The sequence below is a fragment of the Schistocerca cancellata genome, chromosome 2 (genome assembly GCF_023864275.1).
Source record: "Schistocerca cancellata isolate TAMUIC-IGC-003103 chromosome 2, iqSchCanc2.1, whole genome shotgun sequence".
Lineage (NCBI taxonomy): Eukaryota > Metazoa > Arthropoda > Insecta > Orthoptera > Acrididae > Schistocerca > Schistocerca cancellata.
Window position 1 is genome coordinate 810,407,591 of NC_064627.1, and position 14,038 is coordinate 810,421,628.

Genomic DNA, 14,038 nt, shown 5'->3' on the forward strand with positions numbered 1-14,038 from the left:
CTAGCGGTGATCCCCCCACAGAGTGGTAAGAAAGCACAGTGGTTCTGAGTCAGAGGCGGTGCAGGATGGAGCTGTTGCGCCGCGGCTTTTGCGCCACGATTTTTTACGATTATAAAAAGGGTTAAAGTGCTGAAGAATGCCATTCTTCTTTGCTGCGTGTTTTTGGTGAAGCTTCCCCTTCTAGGGCCACAGTTGGAAATTGGTTTCGCGAGTTTTCGAGGGGTCGGCAGGCAATTGAAGATGAACCTCGTCCCGGTTGGCCAGCAACAGCTGTGATTCCTGAATACATTGATGCTGTGAGGAAAATTATCAAAGAAGATCCACATCTTACATTTTGCGACATTGAAGGGACCCTAAATATTGGATCAACAGCAGCCCAGACCATCCTTCATAGTCACTTAGGCCTTACTAAGAGATGTGCCCGTCGGGTGCCACATTCCCTGACAGAAAGCCAAAAGGAGGCGAGAGTGGACTGGTGTCGTTTAACGCTCGAAAAATTCAATGGAGGGAAGTCCCAATACACCAACAATATTGGAAGTCCCAATACACCAACAATATCGTCACAAGTGATGAAACGTGGGTCTACCATTATGAACCTGCAACAACGAGACAGTCTTCTGTGTGGTGCTTTCCAGGGGAGGAACCACCCACAAAAGTTCGAAGTCGGAGCTCTGGAAAAAAGATGGTGGCAACTTCTTTTGACAAAGATCGGGCATCTCGCATCTGTGACCTTGGACACACGTCGTACAGTCAATGCTGAATGGTACGTGAACGATTGTCTTCCAAAAGTCATTGCCACATGGAAGTCACAGCATCCAAAGTCCAAGAGTGGACACCTTCTGCTGCATCACGACAACGCATCTGCGCACGGGGCTGCCAGAACGATGGACTTTCTGGAGAAGGAAAAAGTGTGAATGTTACCCCATCCTCTCTATTCACCTGACCTGGTCCCCTGTGACTTCTTTCTGTTCCCTAAGACTAAGGAAAAAATTCGAGGGCAGCGGTTTTCATCAGATGAAGAGGCCATTGCAGCGTACGAGAGTGCACTAAGTGACATCACAAAAGAAGCTTGAACTGACACCTTTTCTAAGTGATTTTAGAGAATGGAAAAATGTATACTTTCTAATGGAGAGTATTTTGAAAAGTTGTAAACGTTTTTTTGTAAATAAATTTTTGTCACACATTCTGCTAAAAACTTTCGGCATAGCCCTCGTAAGTGCAACAGGCATAGAATTCCATCCCACCATCTGACCTGGCACCTGGCACCTGTAAAACACAAAGCATGCACATTTACATGCTTGTATTCAACGTCCTGGTGGTTACACCAGTTATTGATGTACCAGCATTTCACGTTTGTGATTGCTTATCTTATGCTTACATTACCCTGCGATCTTGCAACATTAATCACTTAAATATCTTACCTAGGCAGATGTATTCTCAAAATTTCATTAATGTACATTAATTATTTTTTTATGTTGCAACTGTTTTTTCGTCGGTGCATTTTCTGTCCTATGTGGTGGGGGTAGAAACTGTTAATCATACTTACTGTGGTAGGTACAGCAAACCACAGGAAAGTGAACACATGTTCTTATAAGAGACTCGGTCCACAAAGTGAGCGAAGCCCTAATGAGTCCAGGACATAGCAAAGTAACCATTCGAGACCGGAAACAAACTGAGTCAACTTGGCTGTGCGGCAATGTGATAAGAACAGCTACAAAGTACACCAAGGAATAAGCTACACCATAAGCTGGGCCACAGGCTCAGCACCAAACATTCGTCACTGGATGGTGGCGCATGAAATGCATTTCTTGGCGGTGAATCTCCTGGTGAGGAAGCCCGCAGCAGCCACTTGCAGTCTTAGTACCTCTGATGTTTCCACACCCGTGTTAAGTGGGGAATCTGAATCACTGTCAGATACAAAAATATACACCTGAAAGAAATATATTGCCTGAATGGTTTTGGAAAGTACACTCTCAGAATTTTAACCATAGTCCTCTCCATTATCCTCAATGCTTTGGTAGGGTCTGCCATTGGAGTCTGAAAAGCATCTACATAATACTGTATTGTTTGATGAGTAAACCTGTGATGATACACACTGTTCTTGCTTGGATCCTTTATATCTTCTCTATTAGTCCTACCTGGTAGTATCCCACACTAACAAATATGACACAAGAATAAGTTTAAAAAAGTATTTTGTTAGCCACTTCTTTCCTGGATGAGACATTTTTCTTAGGATTCTTCCAGTGAATCTCAGCCTATATCTGCTTTTTCCTAAAGAATGGTTTTTTGTTATATGGAAAGTAGCTAATTTTTGCATGTTTATGCAGTACTAAACAATAAGATACAATCAGAACTACTTCATTGATTGCTTGATTGACATTTATTTTTCTCATTGCCATTCACGCATACATTTTTTTGTAAATTAATGACATTTAGGATAATTTTTGCGATTATTTAATACGTGAAACTGTCCTAGGAATCACTTAGGTTAATTCTTTTTTCTTTTTTTTTTTTTTTTTCAGCTCAAGATACTTCCACTGGAATGTTGGATTGTATCTGATGTTGTTCATGGTGATAGTACTTATACCATTTTATATTGGCTACTTCATTCTGAGTAATATTCGTTTTGGTAAGTATGTATTCTGTTTATCGGTGACAGCACCTGTGTGCTTAATTTTCTCCATCTCTTTGAAGATAGTGCACTGGGCTTGCAGCTGAAAGATTTGATTATGGAAGTCTTTCTTTCCTTGCAACAGCTATTTTCTTTATGCTTTTCTTAGAGAACAACTGGTCTCTCACACCATCATAAGTTATTTATGATCAAAAGAATATGTCAACAATTGAACTATAAATCAGCTTCAGGGAAACCTGTATTCGTGGAAACCTGTACTAGCCATCTACACTTTTCACAACTCCAGATCATAATTACCACCCTTTCACACAGGAGGCCTTGCATCCAGATGTGGTGAGCTCAAGCAACTGTGTATACATTGAACCTTATGTTGCCTCTCACATGAAAGGTGTGCATCTTTGCCTACAGCTCACCGTAGCTATCATGCAGCTTGTGAAGTGAGCTGTCACTACAAGTTAGTTAGTGAGTTACATGTTCCATGGTTCACTGTACACCTTAGATCAAGATGATGTAGAATGAGTCATTTTACATTCACATCACAAATTAATTTGTCCATACAATTGCATTTGGAATGTTACAAAAAGAAAATATATATACAGGTGTGAATTAGTAATTCCTACCCACCATCTTTACCTGTTACAGTAATACAAATTATTCTATGGAACCGAAGTAGTTCTCAAGGAGAAACTTCCTCAGTTTGCCATCAAATTTTACATTGCTGTCTGTCAGACATTTTGTGTCACTGGGTGAGGTATCAAACATTTTTGTTGCTGCTTTGTGCATCCCATTTTAGCTAAAGACAACCTTAATGTGGAGTAATGTCTGTTGACTCCAAAGAAAGCACACTGAAATTTATGCATGCTGTAATCTCTTGTGAGAGTTGTGTAATCAGCATTTTATAAAATAAAATACAAATGATGTATTGAAAGTCAATTAACCTTCACAAAATGACCACGGATCTCCCTTAAGTATTCCTGCTTCAGGAATAATCTCTGAAATATTTTATTTTGAATTGCAGCATAAATAGCTCGAACTGGTATATAGGTTACTGGTTGTCAGCTAAGGAGCTATTTTGCCAATTTTGTCTCTGCGATTTTCCAAGTGGGAAATCTTAAGTCTTGCTGTGACCTCATTGTGGAATTTGCAAACAAAACGTTGCCATCACTTTGATTTCTTGTATCTACAGACACCTTGCAATTTCTGTTTGTCACACCTTTCATCACAGTAAACAGCACAAATTTATGAGCAAAGAATGGATGTGTAGCAGACTCCTTGAACGATGAGGCAATGTGTGGGCATGAGAACACACTTGAATTTGTGTGCTCTTTCCATTAATTTTTGTGCATACACTTTTGTTCCCATGTGTCAGATTGTGCATGAGGGAAGAGGCATTGTATTTGACATACCTTAATGTTGTCAGTCTATAGATCTTACTTTTCCAAGATTTTTAATATCTAGAAATTACATATTTGTTTGTGTGCTTTTTTTAACACACCAAACTAGTGATAATTTATAAATCTGTGCAAGTATAATGTAGGGGAATGGAAAGTCTGTCAGAATTTGATAATGTTGGAGTAGAGATAACAACTCACTGAATAGTAAGTGGCAGTGAGTCATCAAAAGGGGCATAAACAAGACTAAAGACTTTGAATACTTGGTGGCTTTCAAAAGAATCCTTTTCAAAACTAGAGCGCGCGCACATGTGCACCCCCCCCCCCCCCCCAAACACACACACACATGTGCCTGGGACTGTGGGACTGTAGGTCTGCAGCTTGACTGAGGTGACAAGTTTTATTGGGGGGAGTTGGCAAGGGAAGAAAGGAGGTGAGTAGTGGGAGGGGAGTGAGGACTGGAGAAAGATGGCTGGCAGCTCAATGGGAAGCAGCGCATCTATGGGGTAAGAATGAGGTAGAGGGAGGCAGCAGGTGCGTGGGATAGCAATGCAGTACGGGCATTGGCAGCAGTGGGTTTGTTAGCATGTTATGACAGTGATATGGAGAAATGGATTGTGGGAGAGAGAGGGGGCACTGACAGAGTGTAGGAAGGGGAGAAGGAGGAAGGAATGGGTGCAGGGTGGATGAATTTACAGTCCTGGGGCAAGATGGAAGTGGGTGTGGAGTAGGGGGTTGGCGGAGATTGAGGCCAGAAGTATTGTGGGTGTTACGGATCTGTTTGAAGGACAGCTGCATCTACATAGTTAAAAAAAAACAGGTTTTGGTGGGGCTGGAGGGTGGGACGGGGGGGAGGGGTGGGGGAGGATCCACATGGTACAGATTGTGAGACAGGCATTGAAATTGACAATGTTGTGCTCAGCAGTGTGTTTCATCGCTAGGTAGTCAGCATTACTTGATGCCTCTACTATTTGGTGAGGTGAAATGTTTACTCCTAAATTACCACATTATTAAAAGGATAGTTGCTACTCACTATATAGGGGAGATGCTGAGTCGCTGATAGGTACATCAAAAAGACTGTCACAAAATGAGCTTTCAACCAACAAGGTCTTTGTCTGAGGTAGAGAACACACGCACACGCGCGCACACACACACACACACACACACACACACACACACGCTAATGCAGCTCCCATACAAATGATCACATCTCTGGCAGCTGAAGCCAGACTACGAGCAGCAGTGCGTGATGGGAGAAGCAGCCGGGTGAGGGTAATGAGGAGGCTGGGGCGGACAGGGGGAGGGATACCACAGTAAGGGTGAGGGATGTTAAAGTGCTGGTAGTGAGAGCATGTAAGGACAAGGTGGAGAGATGGTAGGGCATATAGGTGCAGTCAGGAGGCTAGACAGAGGACAGGAGAGACAGTGTGGATAGCAGAAAAGGAGAGAAGTAAAAAGACTGGGTACAGTGGTGGAAGAAAGAACTATGTAGTGCTGGAATGCTCCTCTGTGGCCTGACTCTGGAACTTTGGCAGGTGGAAAGATATGACAGAGGAGATCTGTTTTTGTACAAAGTTGGGAGAGTAATTACGGTCTGTAAAGGCCTCCGTGAGATCCTTGGTATATTTTGAGAGGGATCACTATTCACTGCAGATGTGACAGCTGTGGGTGGCTGTGCTGTATGGAAGGGACTTCTTGATATGGAATGGGTGGCAGCTATCAAAATGGAGGTACCGCCGGTGGTTGGTTAAGGTTGAGATGGACAGAGGTACTGATTAGCCATCTTTGGGGTGGAGGTCAACGTCGGCTTGTTGGGTTGAGTAGGACCAGGTGAAGCAAATGGGGGAGAAAGTGTTGAGGTTTTGGAGGAATGTGGATAGGATGTCCTTGCCCTCGACTCAGATCAGGAAGATGTCATCAATGAATCTGAACCAGAAGAAGGGTTTGTGATTTTGAGTGTTGAGGAAGTATTGCTTGAGATGGCCCATGAATAGGTTGCCATAGGATGGTGTCATGCGGGTGCCCATAGCCATGTCTGGAATTGTTGTTAGGTAATGCCTTCAAAGGAGAAGTAATTGTCAATGAGGATATATTTGGTCATGGCAACTAGGAATGAGGTTGTTGGTTTGGAATCCATCGGGCATTGAGAAAGGTTATGTTCAATAGTGGGAAGGCCATGGGCATTAGGAAGGTTAGTATAAAGGGAGTTGGCATCAATAGTGAGGAGCTGGGTACCATAGGGTAAAGGAATAAAACTGTGGAGAGTCAGTGGAGGAAATGGTTGGTATCTTTAATATTGGAGAGTAGGTTGCGGGTAATAGGCTGCCTGCATTGCTACTGCCATGATTGGGTTCATCCTACCAATTAATGATGGGATCATCAGTGTGGGCATTAGGGTTTGGTCACTGGCCCAAATGAATACCGTACACTGTTGTCCATTGCCGGGGATGCCGTCTATGTGATGTCCATACGGTCGGCCAGCTGGTGGTGCACCACTTTGACCAGTTGCACTCCCGCTTGCCATGGGCAGCTACTGGTTCGCAGGTGTGACCCCCTGTCGCCATAGCCTCCCCTGTCACCCTCTGCCTTGAGCCTGTTGTTGCCTGCTGTGGAGGTGCATCCATCCCATTGGCTGCCTCCTCCACTTGCAGAGCCCTCAGGTTCCAGCTTCCTGGCACCAATCATTGGACCATTGCGGCCTCAGGTCCATTGCCACAGCCTGCTGTTCCAGATAGGCCCCTTCCAATGGCCCCTTTTGCATTGTCGTCTCAGCAACCATCGCCAGTGGGTCCAGCACTGTTTCTTCCATACCGGGACGTGCCTGCTGCTGGTGACACCGAGATGACGATGGTACCCTCTCCCCCTGTGGTATTTTCAGGTGCCACATGGACCCACCACCTTTGGGCGTGTTCCCATCTCTGCACATTCAAGTCCTATGCTTCGGTGCCTGCTCAACACATCATCCCATCCCTGCCATTGTCACCGGCTGCTGCTGCTCAGGATCCAATGGATGTGACTCACATTGTGCTGCTGGTGTCTCCTCCATTGCCTGGGCACCCTGTTCACATAAGAGAGGTGTGCTGTGTGCTGCTAGTACTGCGTATGAGTGTGAGTGCGCTGAGTGTAGTGTTGCCAGACATATGTACTTAAATCAATCCAACTGTATCAGCTAATGTCAGCCACTAGAGGCTGCTTGTGGGAAGTGTGCACATGCCATCTACCAGAGATGCGCCTGTGTACACATGGGGCAGCATTGACTTGGTCTCTCTATGTGCTTTTAGTTTGTACCTCTCACAACAATTCTTCTGTGTATTGTTTACATTGCGTCTTCTGTATGACTCTTTTGTCTTGTTACATGTGGAGTCACAAGAGGCTTGGTGCAGGACCTGCCATATTCATCTACCCAGCACATCTTTCTGCAGTCCCATCACAAACTTATTCTATTTAATATGAGGCAGAGCCACTTGTGAAAGCAGCCATGTCATGTAACAGCTCTAGTGCAGCCTGTGCACAGGATTTAATGTGGACATGACCACCAACCAAAAAACCATCCAAGTGAATGGTTACCACCATACTGTAGCCAAGAACAGAGGTGACCATGCAGTGTTAGAACATGCTGCTGAACACTGTTTACATTATTCCTGAAATGAAACAATAAATTTAGTTAAAATGTGTTAATAAATATTTAGAACTGATTTGTAGGCTAATGTCCACACAAACTGTTAGGTGAGAGGTTGTGGCTATGACCACCCACATGGCACCATCTTATGCCAACCTATTCATGGGCCATCTCGAGGAATCCTTTCTAAACACCATAATCCAAAACCTCTCACCCAGCTCAGATTCACTGATGACATCATCATGATCTGGACTATGGGTGAAGACACCCTATCAACATTCCTCCACTACTTCAGCACCTTCTCCCCCATTCATCTCATCTGGTACTACTCAACCCATAAGCCACCTTTCTCGATGTTGACTTTCACTTCAAAGATGGCTACATCAGCACCACCATCCATCTCAAACCTAACAGCCACCACCTACACTTCGACAGCTGCCACCCATTCCATACCAAGACATCCCTTCCACACAGCCTAGCCACTGGTGACCGTTGCATCTGTAATGATGAGCAGTCCCTCTTGAAATATATTGAGTGTCTCACTCAGGCCTTCACAGACCATGATTTCCCTCCCAACTTTATACAAAAACAGATCTCCCATGCCTTATCTCTCCAGTCACCCACCAGCTCCCAATCCCCCTGCGGGCCCGGGGGTTAGAGTAGGCCCAATGTATTCCTGCCTGTCATAAGAGGTGACTAAAAGGAGTCTCACACTTTTTGGCCCTGTGAGTTCAGGTCCCATTCTATTGTTTGACCTGCCACTTTCAAAATTCTACAGAAGTGCGGGCCATATGGGAAAGGATGCCTTACGTGGTGCACGAGTGCCCATAGATTCGATTTCCTGAATCTCTTGTCATGGCTTTGCATCTCCACCTGTGATTCAACTATTTGGGCGAGGACACTTTCCGGGGTATGTCATCTTCTTCTGCTGTCTCCTGTACTCTTTCACCCCCATGACAATATTGGACTTCTCTGCACCCAGTATCCAGCACGGTAGCCTGTCCATTGTGGTGGGGCCGCTATGTACCCATTTGGTGGTAGCCCCATGACAACACAGCTGATGCCTGAGCTATAAACTCCCCAAGTATGCCAAGGAGTAAATGCTTGTCTTCCTGGGGCATCAGGACTACCGGCAATGGCGATCATACCAATTGGCCTTTGTTGTGGCTGGGTGGCACCCATAGGGAGAGCCACTGATCGGAGTGGGTGGCATCAGAGCCATTTCCCTGCAATGAAGCAGACTAAGTCATCTCTTACTCGTGACCGTATGGCACCAGCAGTCTCTAGGAAGGGTGGGCGCTGATGACCACGCTGTTTAGCGCCCGTAAACCTCAAACACACACACACACACACACACACACACACTCTAAGAAGGGCAAGATAGATTCAGTGCCAACAGGTTTGACCCTAAATCGTTTCCCTCCCTCGCTACACCATGGGAGGAACGTAGGGCTACAGAATGGAGAGAGCCATATTGTCTCGCTTTTTAGTCTGTAGCAGAACTGTGTGTGTGTGTGTGTGTGTGTGTGTGTGTGTGTGTGTGTTGTCTGTTTCTGACAAAGGCCTTGTTGGCTGAAAGCTCACTTTCTGACAGTCTTTTTTTTTTTGTGCCTATCTGCGACAGCATCTCCGCTGTATGGTGAGTAGCAATTACCCTTTTCATGATATTGTTAAATTTCATCCTGGATTTTCAATTTTTTGAGAAAGTATTCTTCGCATTTTAATACATTCAGGAAAAGAAACATGCTTGAATATTATTCTCCATTTTAGTTATATAGTGCAAAGTGTGGTGTGATATTATGCAATTAGATTGCAAATGAACAAATGATCAGACTATTATTTACTCTTTCTCTATAGTGAGACGACAACTTATTCGACCACTTACTGTGCTGATCTGGTTGGTGTACATCTACTTCTTCTGGAAGATTGGAGATCCATTTCCAATACTGAGTCCCAAACAAGGCATACTGTCCATTGAGCAGGGCATCAGCAGAATAGGAGTTATTGGAGTCACTGTGATGGCCCTGCTATCAGGATTTGGTGCTGTTAATTACCCTTACACATCAATGGCTTGCTTCATCAGGTAGTACTTCCTTTAAGGTACTTTTTTCTGTTAGTTGTTGAATATATGACGAACAGAAGCAGAATACAGATCTTAGAATAGGGGGGTTGGGGACTGCTATAAACTGGAGGTAGAATTTGTTTGCTTATTTGTAGAAAAAGAAAAATGATTTGTGTACATTTCAAGTCATTAATTCTACTTCAGGTAGATGTCTGGGAACACATTAATTAATAGATTTTCATGTTGTGCCAAACATAATGAAATGCCTAGGTTTTATTAATTTACATAATTTTTATACCACTGGTCTTCTACACTGATTACAAAATGTTGTAGAACTTCATAACATGTCAAGGTGTGATTATTATTATTGCTATTGTACAGTGTATTAGATTAGATTAGATTAGATTTACTTTCATTCCAATTGATCCGTAGTGAGGAGGTCCTCCAGGATGTGGAACATGTCAGAAAAACAACAATACATGACAAATATTTACAACTAAAACAAATAAGCTAATGTACCATTCCACAGGTCCCAAGTGGAATGATCGTCATTTTTTAATGAACACTAAGAGTCATTTTACAAATACTATTGCACTGAATTTAAAATAAAAAAGTTTTTTATTTATTTATAAGGTAAGAAACATGTAATACAACTACTGTAATACTTATTTACAATGAACACATTACTGCACTGAAATGGTGCAGAAGTTAGATTATACTTACACACTTACACACACACAAGCACACACACACACACACACACACACACACACAAATTTTCAGTGAACACATTACTGCACTGAAATTGTGCAGAAGTTATGTTGTACTTATATACAAATCAGTTGGTTTTACTAAGAAATTCATCAATGGAGTAGAAGGAGTTGGCCACCAATAAATCCTTTAGGCTTCTCTTAAACTGAATTTCATTGGTTGTTAAGCTTTTTATGGCTGCTGGCAAGTTATTGAAAATGTGTGTTCCTGAATAATGCACACCTTTTTGTACAAGACTAAGTGACTTTAAATCCTTGTGAAGATTATTCTTATTTCTAGTATTGATTCCATGAATTGAGCTGTTGGTTTGAAAAAGTGATATATTTTAATGACAAATTTCATTAAGGAATAAATATATTGGGAAGCTGTAGTTAGTATCCCTAGTTCCCTAAACAGGCTTCTGCAGGATGTTCTTGAGTTCACACCACATATAATTCTTACTGCACATTTTTGTGCCCGGAAAACTTTAGCTTGGCTTGATGAATTACCCCAGAAAATAATCCCATATGACATTATGGAATGAAAGTAAGCATAGTATGCCAGCTTTTTCATTTTTATATCCCCTATGTCTGACAAAATTCTCATTGCAAACAGAGATTTGTTAAGACGCTTCAGCAGTTCTGTGGTGTGCTCCTCCCAGTTGAATTTATTATCAAGCTGTAATCCCAAGAATTTAACACCGTCCACTTCTTCTATCTTCTTGTCATCATATGTTAGACATATACTCTTGGGACACCCCTTACAAGTTCTGAACTGCATGTAGTGTGTTTTTTCAAAGTTTAGTGACAAAGAATTGGCTAGGAACCAGTGATTAATGTCCACAAATATTTTATTGGCTGATCTTTCTAAGACTACACTTGATTTGCTATTTATTGCAATGTTTGTATCATCAGCAAACAAAACAAACTTGGCATCTGGTAATGTTACTGATGAAAGGTCATTGATATACACAAGAAAAAGTAAGGGCCCCAAAATGGAACCTTGTGGGACCCCACATGTAATTAGTTCCCAGTTGGATGATGCCTGATAGCTTGATACATGTCTCTTTCCTAATAACACCCTTTGTTTCCTGCCAGAGATATAAGATTTGAACCATTTTGCAGCATTTCCTGTTACACTATAATATTCTAGTTTACTTAAAAGGATATTGTGATTTACACAGTCAAATGCCTTTGACAGATCACAAAATATACCAGTTGCCTGCAATTTTTTGTCTAATGAATTAAGTACATTTTCACTGTAAGTGTAGATAGCCTTCTCAATATCAGAACCTTTTAGAAATCCAAACTGTGACTTTGACAGTATGTTATTTGAGATAAGATGGTTATAAAGACGACTGTACATTACTTTTTCGAAAATTTTTGAGAATGCTGGCAACAGTGAAATTGGACGGAAATTTGATGCTATTTCTTTATCTCCCTTCTTAAACAGTGGCTTAACTTCAGCATATTTCAGCCATTCAGGAAATATTCCACTGATAAACGACTGGTTACACAGATAGCTTAATATGTTACTTAGCTCAGAATCACATTCTTTAATTAACTTTGTTGATATTTCATCATACCCACTAGATGTTTTTGATTTTAAAGATTTTATGATGGACATTATTTCTGTTGGGGTAGTGAGGGTCAAATTCATATTATGGAAGTTACTTGAAATGTCTGGTCTAAGGTAATCCATAGCAGCATCTACCGAACCTGACAACCCCATCTTTTCAGTAACAGTTATAAAATGTTTGTTAAAAAGTTCTGCAACACTATACACATCTGTCACCAATGCATCATTTACTCTTAATGCTATTTGTTCCTCTTCATGTCTGGTTCTACCGGTCTCCTCCTTCACTATATCCCATATTGTCTTTATTTTGTTATCTGATATGACTATCTTTTCCTTGTAATATATTTGCTTTGACATCCGTATTACAGTCTTTAATATTTTGCAGTATTTCTTATAATGTGCTATAGCATCAACATTGGAAATGTTTCGGATTGACAGATACAGTTTTCTTTTGGTTTTACAAGATACCCCTATTCCTCGAGTAATCCATGGCTTCTTTGTAGACTTTGCTCTAACCTTGGTAAGTTTTGGGGGAAAGCAGTGTTCGAATAAGGTAAGCACTTTATTAGCAAAAATGTTATATTTTTCATTCATGCCATGAGCACTGTAAACATCAGTCCAGTGAATGTCTCTGAGGAGTGTCCTAAAATAATCAATTTTTGGCTTACTGATTACCCTCTTGAGCTCAGATTTAACAGATTTTATATCCTGTTCAGTATTAACATTTAACAGAAGGAACTGCATGTCATGGTCTGAGAGGCCATTGACTGTTGGTTTTGTAATATAATTTTGTTCATTTGACTTTTCTATAAAGATATTATCAATGGCTGTTTGTGAGCAAGTGGCTATCCTAGTGGGGAACTTTACTGTGGGAATTAAGTTGAATGATAGTGTTACTAACTCAAATAAGTTCTTATTGGGAGAGTCTTTAAGGAAATCTACATTGAAATCACCAGCAACCACTATTTCTTTGTTTTTGGTTGTTAAATGGGCCAGTACAGCTTCAAGGTGGTTTACAAACAGATTAAAGTTACCTGCAGGTGCTCGATATACACTTAATATTATGAAAGATTTTTTGTGAAAATCTAATTCTGTTGCACATGCTTCCATATGCTGTTCTAGGCAAAATTTATGAATGTCTATGTTCTTAAATTTATGACAGTTCCTGATGAATGTGGCAACTCCTCCTTTCTCCATTTCTGATCTACAAAAGTGAGATGCTAACCTAAACCCTGTAACACTTAAAAGTTCTATACCAGTGGTCACATGATGTTCGGAGAGGCAGATTATGTCAGCTGGGTTTGAAGACTCTAATTCATCTATGCAGATAGTTAATTCATTAATTTTATTTCTCAGTCCTCGAATATTTTGATGCAATAAAGATAGCTGACATTTCACATTGACTGAGTTAAAATTGGGTGGAGTTAAAATACCTGCTGAAAGTTGAAAATTCTTAACCAATGGCTGTTTATGTTGATGTAATAAGCTGGAATTATGTTTTTTGATTTCTTTCTCAAACTGAAGGTTTGTCTCAGTTCTAACCTCTCTTAAAATTTGTTTTCTTTCTGTCCTCCCTACCCTAAAAAAGGGTCTTTTCTGAATCCTATAACCACTGGTATTTTACCACTCATGACAGTGCCTCCCCCCTTTAACTTTCCTGCTATTTCCCCAGCCAATTTACCCTTCCCCTTCCTGTTGAGGTGAAGGCCATGCCTAGTATAATCCCACCTACTGATAGAATCAACATGAACCACACCAATGTGTGACCCCGCACCCGACATGAGCAGCCGTTCCAGCTCCAAATTAACTCTCTTGACAGAAGAGTTCAAATGAGGTCGGTCATGGCGCCCAAGAACAGATACAAACTCAACACTGGCATGCTTCGATGCTGATGCAATCTTCGCCAGGTCACACTCTATGCTGTACCCAGGATCTCTGTCAATACTGTTACCTGCCCCACCCACTATAACCACGGTGTCTTCCTTAGTGAAATCTTTGCAAAGTGA

At 41.7% G+C, this 14,038-nt stretch overlaps 1 protein-coding gene across 2 annotated transcripts in view; it reads left to right on the forward strand.

Moving 5' to 3' along the window:
• LOC126162682 (Golgi pH regulator A) overlaps positions 1–14,038 on the forward strand; it is a 112,477-nt gene that overhangs the window by 19,563 nt on the left and 78,876 nt on the right. For both annotated transcript variants that reach the window (XM_049919337.1, XM_049919336.1), the window contains exons 3-4: positions 2,523–2,629; positions 9,500–9,725. In XM_049919337.1, coding sequence (XP_049775294.1) covers positions 2,523–2,629; positions 9,500–9,725 — 333 coding nt within the window. The remainder of the gene's footprint in view (positions 1–2,522; positions 2,630–9,499; positions 9,726–14,038) is intronic.